The sequence below is a fragment of the Cololabis saira genome, chromosome 9 (genome assembly GCF_033807715.1).
Source record: "Cololabis saira isolate AMF1-May2022 chromosome 9, fColSai1.1, whole genome shotgun sequence".
Taxonomy (NCBI): Eukaryota; Metazoa; Chordata; class Actinopteri; order Beloniformes; family Belonidae; genus Cololabis; species Cololabis saira.
The window spans coordinates 30341013-30350580 of NC_084595.1; the positions used below are offsets into that span (position 1 = coordinate 30341013).

A 9568-nucleotide genomic window follows, 5' to 3' on the forward strand; every position below is an offset into this window, starting at 1 on the left:
AATACATAATTAATTAAAATGGGAATGAAATATATCATTAATTAATTAAAATTTGAATTAAATATGTCATTAATTAAAATACAATTCATTTTAAGTAAAAACATATATTTATTTCAGCATTTAATTAATGACATTTAATTAATGATTTTGTGTTGCGTGTGAATCATGAAATGTAAAACTGCATTTAATTAATTAATGACATTTAATTCTAATTTTAATTAATGACACATTTAATTAATTATATATTCCATTCCCATTTTAATTAATTAATGATGTATTTATTTATTTAATTTTGGCACAAAAAAATCCTCCATATAAATTAAAACTTTCCGTGCCCCCTTCTCTTTTACCTGTCACATAAATCTTCAAGATGGAAATTTTGTCAAACATCTTTATATAATGTGTTTAAGGATTTTGTCAACTTTACACTGTTTATGCTTATATGAACTAATTTTCACATTATGTCATGTAGTTTGAAAACATATATGGTACAGTAATTGTCATCACAAGAATGCACCTCTGCTCCAACTCATCTTTTTAGATCAACAGTAAAACAAAAAAGGCTTATTACTGTTTGTTAGAAGAAATGTAATCATGTAGTCATCAACTCTCCCAGATACACAATTCACACAAAATGTCACCACAATATTGTCTTTCAATGTTTATTGAGTTTTTGATCTGTCAATACTGTCATACCAGACACTTTTATTTTATTGTAAGGCACAGTCTTGTTCAGGTAAAACACTGTTCTTATTTAAAACAAATGTTTGGATGTGGTACATACATTCTCTTCAGTCTAAATGACGAACTGACTGGACTAAAATGCATAATTCACTTTAAAGCCCTCGTTCCTTATACGACTGAAAAGGCAAAAAATGCCTTACAAAATTGTATCAAATGTAACCGAAATGTTATAAGAAGCAAAACATAATAAAGTGAAACAAAAAAATGAATGAGTGGACATGCCTACTGATTAACAAAGTTTTTTTTTTTGTTTTTATCTCTTTTTTTTGCCAAGCAACTTGTGGGGTTAAGTGGATAACCTATAGTGAAGGCAAATGTAAATAATTGTTCATATTTTTGGAAAGATTTCAGCTATGCCTTTGCGTTTGTATGAAAACAGTCTTTCTTACAAAGTGGTCTTACACTCTTCTGTCCCTAATCCCACTGCTTAGGTCCTTGTAATGCATTTAAGTCATTTAATCCATGATAAGTGGCTACATGATTGTCTGATATAAGTTTAGGTCCAGCATGAAGCAGGTAACAAACCAATTTTAAACCAAAGTTTGGAAAACCAAACATTCAAAGGGAATATTAGCTTTATCAGTTTTTGAAAAAGATGGCTGTATCAACAGCTCTTTGCTGTAACCAGCATTAACCCTAATGTAGGAAATGTGATATTATGCAGGAACCAAAGGCTAATAAAGATGAAATTAAAACTACATACATCTCAAGTATACAGAAGAAATAGTAATTACTCAACTTTCCGATAGAGGGGTAAATATTTAGTTAGGAGATAAAAAAAAAAAGAAAAAAAAAAAAAAAGGGGCTGAGTGGTTCCAAACTTGATCACCAGAAAAAACTCAAAATTCACATTTAACTATTCACTCCGATATGATTTTTACTATACAGCTTTCCTTTGTAGGTCTATTAAATAGGCTTCATAAGCTCTTGATAATAGCTAAAAAGTACAAAGAAGGTCTACAACTATCGATGGACTGTCACACATTTTACCACTGAAAATGTGCAAAACACAATATTGCATGACAAAACTGAAATCACAACATGGCATTGATTGTGGTGGTCTTTTTAAATGGGGGTATTTGTAGATTACCAATAACTGCATCTCTTCATCTTATATTTAACTATGACTCAGTGTCAATAGGACCCACATTAGTATATGCAACATTTGTGCTTCATGTGTGTTCATCTGTGCATGCCTTCATTTGTTTTGTTTTTGCGGTTACAAAAGAGCAACCAAACTTATTTCACGTTACTACTTTAGTTGTAATACTTCCTCCAACTCAAATATGAACAAAAATGAATCATTATCAAATGTTTAGACAAACCAAACAATGCACAGCAACTAACAAAAGAAGAGCTGCTTTTCACTTCAAATGTCCTTGGTCCAACATAAAATTCAGGAGGGTACTCTTACAGAGTTATTAACCACAGTCCTCTGAAAATATTTTTTTTTCTTTACGACACTACCTTATAGAGAAGCTATAATGAAGAAAAGGCTCAAAGACAGTATACAAGAGAAAGGAATAAAAGATGTACAGTACAATCATTCAGGAAATACAAAGAAGAAGGCACAGACTTTAAGAGTAGAAGCAAGTAGACAGAGGTAGAGTAGGTCAAAGAACAAAAGACAGAAAACTGCTATTAAAAATGGGGGAGATAGGTGGTGAAATGTCTATCTGTCCTTGGATCCAAGCTTCTCAATCAAGTCCTGCAGGGGAGCAAGCTCTCGCCTGTCAATAAGGTTGAACTCCTGCAAGAAAGGTTGGGAGAGTGGAGGAAGACAACAAATATCAGACCACACGTTCACAATTTGATGTTAAAAAGAGAAGGTAACTTATACCAAACATTTTTCTATTTCTAGAATAATCAAATGCAAGTTTCATATAATTCAAGTGTAATTTACTTTTTAATCAATAACTGAATACAAACATTTTATAATTAGCACTGTTGTTAAAGGACTTTTTTCCCATTAGATGGATCAAAATTGTTGTATAGCCTGGTCCTAGTGAGATCTATGGATTTAAATGAACAAATTAATTAATTAATTAAAAACAAACAAAGTCTAAACTGTCAAAGTATCTAAAAAGGTTTGAAAAGTTCAGTTTTATCATTTTGTTTCTTTGCACTGACATTGGTTTTGTACCTTGCACACCCTCAACCGCACAAGTTTAGTGTAGTATTTATGAATTACATGTTGTCAGTTGAGGGTTAGCCAACACTGGATTCCCACAGCAGCGTTGCGGCGACGCATGATGGATCGTCATCAACCTGTCACCATGGGCGTGGGATTATCTATCCATTCCATAGATGGGATGCCAACTCTTGTTTATGGGTGCATTCTGTTTGTCAGAAGCAGAGGCAAAGAGAATCTCACTATTGAATAGGGAGATGATGAAGTTTTCCTCCATTGTCCTCCGACGCATGTTCAAAATGACTCGCTTTCGGTCTCTGTATCCAACTCCATTAGCTAGGCTCTAGCTGTGTAGCTGCAACTTCATTGGCTGATGCATGAAGTGGAGAAAGTTGAAAATCTCCCAAACTTTTGACAGAACCAATGCAATCAACAGAACCCATAATTCAATTTGGCCACGGATGACATCACCCCATTCAAATCTATGGAGATGGACAGAGGTGACGTATACAACGCTGCTGTGTGAATCCAGTCCAAAGCAAGTTTGCAACCAAGTGTCAGACTCTGAAGGAGAGTAAGCCTCGCACTTCCATGTTGGAATATTGTCAAAGTACAGAAACAACTGCAGTACAGTTAATTTATTTAATAAGGTTCATTCATATTTTTGTCTTGGCAGACATGAGCATGGGAGAAAACTTTACAAAACTGTTCCTCATCAGGTGAATAACAAACATAAATAATACAGAAAACACATATTAGGACCCCTTTTCAAAAACAGTATCAATGCATGGGACTTCAAATGCACACATTTCACAGTAGAGTGTGATATTCTCACCTGGACAAAGAAAATGAAGTGTTTGAAGGAGGTGTTGAGATGAGCCTCCTCTTGCAACTGCATCACAGAGTCAAAATGTTGGTGGTAGATGTGAGCATACACCCTGAACAGACGTTTCAGGATGGTTTTGGCCACAGACATGAAATTCTTTGGAAACGGAACTCCTATAGGGCAGAGGGGGGTGGAAAAAAGCTGACGTCAACAGAAGAGCATGAGCTGTTTCAACATCTATGCCTTTCAGCCTCCATCAGATTGGCGCTTAAGTTTACTACATTTGCACTTTTAATTTACTAGTCTACTTGAAGTTAAAGAACTAAAGCTCGGGAATTACAAAAAGGTGCTGAGAGAAAAAACATCAAAACACACTATGTAGCAACTCAAGCAGACCAAGTGCAGCACAAACAAACATGTTGTGAAATCCACACCACTGACTGATGCATAACAGCGTCAAAGTAAAAAGTGACAACTTTCAGTTTGAATCTGATGTTGCCTCTTTTACTAACAGAAAGGACAGTGTAAAGGCTGTAAGTCTATTATATAGACTTCAACTACCAAGTTAAATTACTTGCTGTAAGAAACAAATCAGCAAAATTCTTGAACAGAGATGTTTTTGAGTGCCTTTTTTCCCCTTTACTTCAGTCAGCTTTGCAGCATGTGAGACACTTCAACAGGACTTAAGTCAAGTGACTCATTTGGACAGACATTACTTTGCAGCAAATAGATTTAGCATTTCAAAACTTAAGTTATACAGACTGCCGCCTCCTGTGATGGCAAGCGCTCAGCTCAAGAAACCAGTAGGTCCACCTGGTCTTAAATGTTAGAAAAGTTGAGACAACCAACACAACTCTCAACATTTAAAAGCTCAATGTAAAAATCTAAGAAAAATAAATAAATAAATCACAGATGACAATGTTAAAAGATGAAAGATTGAGTGCATATGGTTTTGTTTTGCTGGTGACAAGGATATACTTGGTGTTGGTTTTTCTTGGTATTTGTGTCAAACTTCGTCAAAGGTGACACTGGAACAAAATTGTTCCACCATTAAAGACCCATGTTAATCAAAACTTACCAATCTTGGAAGGGAAAAGTGTCTCGTCATCCAGCTGATCCTGCACCCAGGTCATCAAGTAATCTATGTACTTGGGTGCAGAGCATTTGATCGGCTTTTTAATATTGGTGCCGTCAGCCCAGTGATACTCGTATCTACAAAATATAAACATATATAACTATTACACACAGTACACTTATGCCTTTCTGTTAAGACAAGAAAGTACTATACAGTAAAAGATAAGCTAAAAAAAAAAAATAGGCATGGGAAATGCAAAAACATCATGAACTGTGTGAGAGGAAGTGAGGCCTCATTTCTTCCTCCTGATTAGACTGAGGACTGTCTTGGCAGGAGACAGGATAGAGGAAGTGCCACATCTAGATATGAACAAAGCAGCTTCTACACTACAAGGACCGCGTGCAAAGTTTGATTCCCGTTTCTCTCATGTGACAATCAGATGAAACATTGCAATAATCTAGTATTGCTGGCTCTGCCATTTTGAATGAATATATTGTTAGTCTCCTTGGTACACATGATTTACAAGTTCTTAAGATCATATTATGTCCCAAAAAAAGACATTGTCAAGGTGATAAATCAGAGAAACTTAAAATATCATCAAGTTAAGTTCACGAGGCTATAATTTATTTGTTTCTTTGTATTATAGTTAAGTCTGAACTATTACAGGGATTAAAAGTGTCAGCTGAGAGCTGTCTGGGAGCATCACGGCTTCAGTTTACTTAATTTAAAATGGAGTCAGTTGTAATGATCTTTTTGAGGGTCTGGAAAATAGTTGAATATACTGAATTACTCAATATATCTGCTCACTCCTCAATATACGTGAATACTTGAAGAAAAAAGGGAAAAAAATGTTTTTAACTTAAAACAAAGTCTGAAGCACTTCAATCCATCATCCTCTGAACACACTGCAGGGTTCTTAAGATACACTGCTCCTCCGAGTTTTATATCACATCAGCGATCGTGTCCCATCTCATTTTCTAATTAACAGATGTGAGTAAAACCTGCTGCAGCTGTTCTTCCAAATGTCCTAAATCCCAAAATGCAATTTTGAGAAAAGGACAAGACTCAGTTACTTCATGCACAAAGGAAGGGGGGGGGGGGGGGTACCAGGTGGTTCCATTACCTTGGTCCTGCAGACATCACAGAGCAGCTGGTCTCAGTGCAGAACTCAGTGATGGTGCCATACAGCATGTTGATCTGGTTGAAGAAATCCACCGCTGATGGAAAAGGGTAAATTGTCATTCTTACATCACTAAACTCATAAAATAATACTTTTCAATAGAGCTGCATAATCTATTATTACAGCATCGATGCTGAAATATGGTTATTTACAGAGGCAGATCACAGACATGATGTAACTTTGCATTTTGGGAACTGTGAAAGCTGAAATACTTAACTGCAGATGTTACAGGGCTACACACCTACTCTTAGGACAGGAGTTATGCTTGTCAGAATGAAAAAGCCCTTGTTCTCATTCTACTGGAGAAAGACCTTGAAATAATTTAATGAAGCACCAACGCCACATTGCAAAGGTTTGAAAAGTCCTGCTCACAGAACCATTGTAACAAGACTGATGTTGCAGACGGACTTTGTTGAGGAATCGTTCTCACAATGTGCAGACATCTTGGTTGGACATCCTAGCCAGGTATTCTAAGTTGCATAACTTAATGTTGACAAAATTGTTTACAACTGCAAGGTGACCTCCTGACCTCCAGTTTCATGTATTTTCTACATTTATCTAAAATAAACTGGATAATAGACATGGATGTCACTAAAACTCTGATAGAACCAAAAGAGTAGGAGTGCCTAAAATTTTAAGTACAGTGCTTTTTTATTTGAATTTTTCTGTGTTAAAAATGTTCCATGTTTAATTTACAAGTGAAATTTGTCCGTTCCAAAATAAAGCGTTTACCTGGCTGCTCGTGCATGAGGTCCATGATCTCTGCACGGCTCAACTGTACCTTCCACCTCTGCTGTTAGGAATAAGCAACTTAAACTGCAGTAGCCTTTGATAAGCCAACCATTCTAGGTAGTTTTGCATCTGACAACTAAGTAGCCAAGTGTGAAATCTTCTTCATGCATCTTCACCAGATACCAGAATTTACAAAAGATGGGCTGCATGACTTAAATTGCAGAAGAATAACAGGATGAAGAAGAAATGCATTAGAACTGACATTTGTGAAATGCAAAGTTGAAACGCAGTGCTGAAGATGCTGCATGGCTGTACACCTTCTGAAAGGTTGATTGATTATGTATGCTAATTGTTTGTGGACAATTTTACTGGAGCAACTTGCCAACACTGCAATGGTTTGTGATCTACTCTCAGAATCATCGTAACAGGAGCAACTATTGTCAGCAGCCCTTTGGTAGATTGCTCTCTGCACAAAAATCATTTACCTCATACCATTATTTTGGCTGCATCACATCACACGTGATTTTGAGTTGCATGGTTTCATAAAAGCATGGTAAACATTCAATTCTGCACCCTTACTAGAGGCAGACCAATGAACACATTTTCTGATTAAGTGGGACAATTACTAGCCAATTTTTAATAACTGGTACCAGCTATAAGCTGAGAATATCAACCTCTTGAACAGGCGCATGCATCTGTACTGACAGCCTTATGTTCTTAAACATGTGAAGCTGCCTTTGTTTATTTAATAACGGCAGCATCACATCCCGATTTCTATCTGCATCAACCATGAGAGGCTCACATTGGCAGACTCCTAGATATCATTACTTACTACTTTGGTAAATTGTTTTCTGTACTTTGACTGTTTCCAGTTTTTGACTTGCAGTTTGGTGTACTTTTCAAACTTCAAAGGGTGTTGAAAATTCTAAACTTTTATTACAAGGATCATTAATGTTTCATCTTAACAATGTCAACAATAATGAATGCCTATTTGTGAAGTAGGAGTGAGGCTTTTAATTTTTTTTGTTTTGTTTTGTATTTGTTCACTCACTGTTGACAGCAATCCATTCATTGAGATCCTCTCCCTCTGGCAGCATGACAGCCTGTCTCAGGTTTCCACTGCCCAGTGTTGCCTCAGCATGTTTCAACAGCTCATACTGGTGGGAGCCCTCTGGGATGTTCTTCTTCGGCTTGAAGGTCTTAGATGAGCGACTGCCACTGCAAAGAAATAAACACATACTTAAGCAAGTGTACAAAAACAAAGCAAGACTGTGCCAGTAGCACCTGGGAGCTGCTTGATGGCCTTGAGAAGCAAGACTTTCTATAATTGTGTAATACTGATACTCAGTACAATACTATTTTGTACACTTCAATATTTTCTGCATGTCCATCAGCCATGAAATAGAGATTCCTGTTTCAGTATCGGTGTTGCATCTGCAGGAAGAACGTTAAACTACTTATTTAAAAACCTACTTAATTTCACTCACCATGCATAATCAATATCACTGTAGTTTTACCAGCGTTCAACCTGTTGTAACTCGTTTCCAGTGCAACTTAAGTCTCCCACTACAGGACTGTCTCAGAAAATTAGAATTGTGTAGTGCCTTAGTTTGTCATTCATGTGATGTGAACATAATTCACCTGCAAAGAGATGTTAGTCACCGCATTACCATACAGTCTTTATTCAGGTTTTAATATATGTGTTTAATGTGTAACGGTCCTTCTAAGTACGGTGACGTTTTTGGAGTCAGTTAGTTCTGTGTGAGAAGCACGAGCGTCTTAAGGTTTTTTTTGTCAGTTAACCGGTGGATTGAATAAAGGGACATAAGCTTATGTGTCCGCACCGTGAGAAGTTGTCGGCTCATCTATTTTCACGACTTCCACAATATTGTGATAAAGCTCTTTATTTTCTGTAAGGCAATTAAAAAAACAAAAAGTGAAATATTGCAAGCCTTTTATTATTTTAATATTGCTGATTATGGCTTACAGTTTAAGATTAAGATTCCCAGAATATTCTAATTTTTTGAGATAGGATATTTGAGTTTTCTTAAGCTGTAAGCCATGATCAGCAATATTAAAATAATAAAAGGCTTGCAATATTTCAGTTGATTTGTAATTAATCCAGAATGTATGACATTTTTTTTTTTTTTTTTTTTTAAATTGCATTACAGAAAATAAAGAACTTTATCACAGTATTCTAATTTTCTGAGACAGTCCTGTATATTGTGAGTCATACTAACCTATTTAGTGCAACCGACAGGAAATGTGACTGTAAACAACATTAACCTGCTCGATGTTAGGGACATTAAAACATCAAAGATGAGGCTGGGGATTAACACTAATATGTGTTGTCTTTCTAGACGAAGTCAGCCTTTGATATCAAGTACTAATTTGGTGAAACTATTTGAGTTATTGATAATTTTCGGGCCAACAAAGATAGCACACTTTATAGAATTAATAAAAAAGTTATGGTCTTCAAAGGCTTTGAAATGCATATAAACACAGCTCAAATACTATACTAGCTCGACGACTGACAATTCTATGTGCCAGAAAAGCAATGTAAGCTTCGCCCAACAGTACTCATTGTGACATGCGGTTTTGAGCAGTTTGGTATCATTTTAACTTCCCTGGTGGAAGTTCGTATCGGCTAACATCAACCACAAGCTGCGTCTGTAACTCAGGAAGCTGGGTCTCGTTTTACTTACAACAAGAAGCTCATCGTGTCGAAGAAATCCTCGGAGAGCTTCAATTACAACTTTTGGGCCTGGTTTGGTGAACAAAAATGTACTTTAGAATTAGACACTCCGAGCGATGCCTGCTAGTAGTTAAAGCTAACACGACACGAACTGCACCCACATCAGTTCTTCCTCTGTCGGCTTT

General features: G+C 36.3%; 1 protein-coding gene across 1 annotated transcript; it reads right to left on the minus strand.

Annotated features, from left to right (window-relative positions):
* Positions 1-648: 648 nt before the first annotated feature.
* Positions 649-9568, minus strand: mob1a (MOB kinase activator 1A). The gene is made up of 6 exons (XM_061729199.1): positions 9394-9568; positions 7740-7906; positions 5900-5993; positions 4780-4913; positions 3711-3874; positions 649-2494 (listed from the first exon to the last, which is right to left on the minus strand). The coding sequence occupies exons 1-6, from the start codon at positions 9405-9407 to the stop codon at positions 2417-2419; spliced, it is 651 nt and encodes a 216-aa protein (XP_061585183.1). The 5' UTR covers positions 9408-9568; the 3' UTR covers positions 649-2416.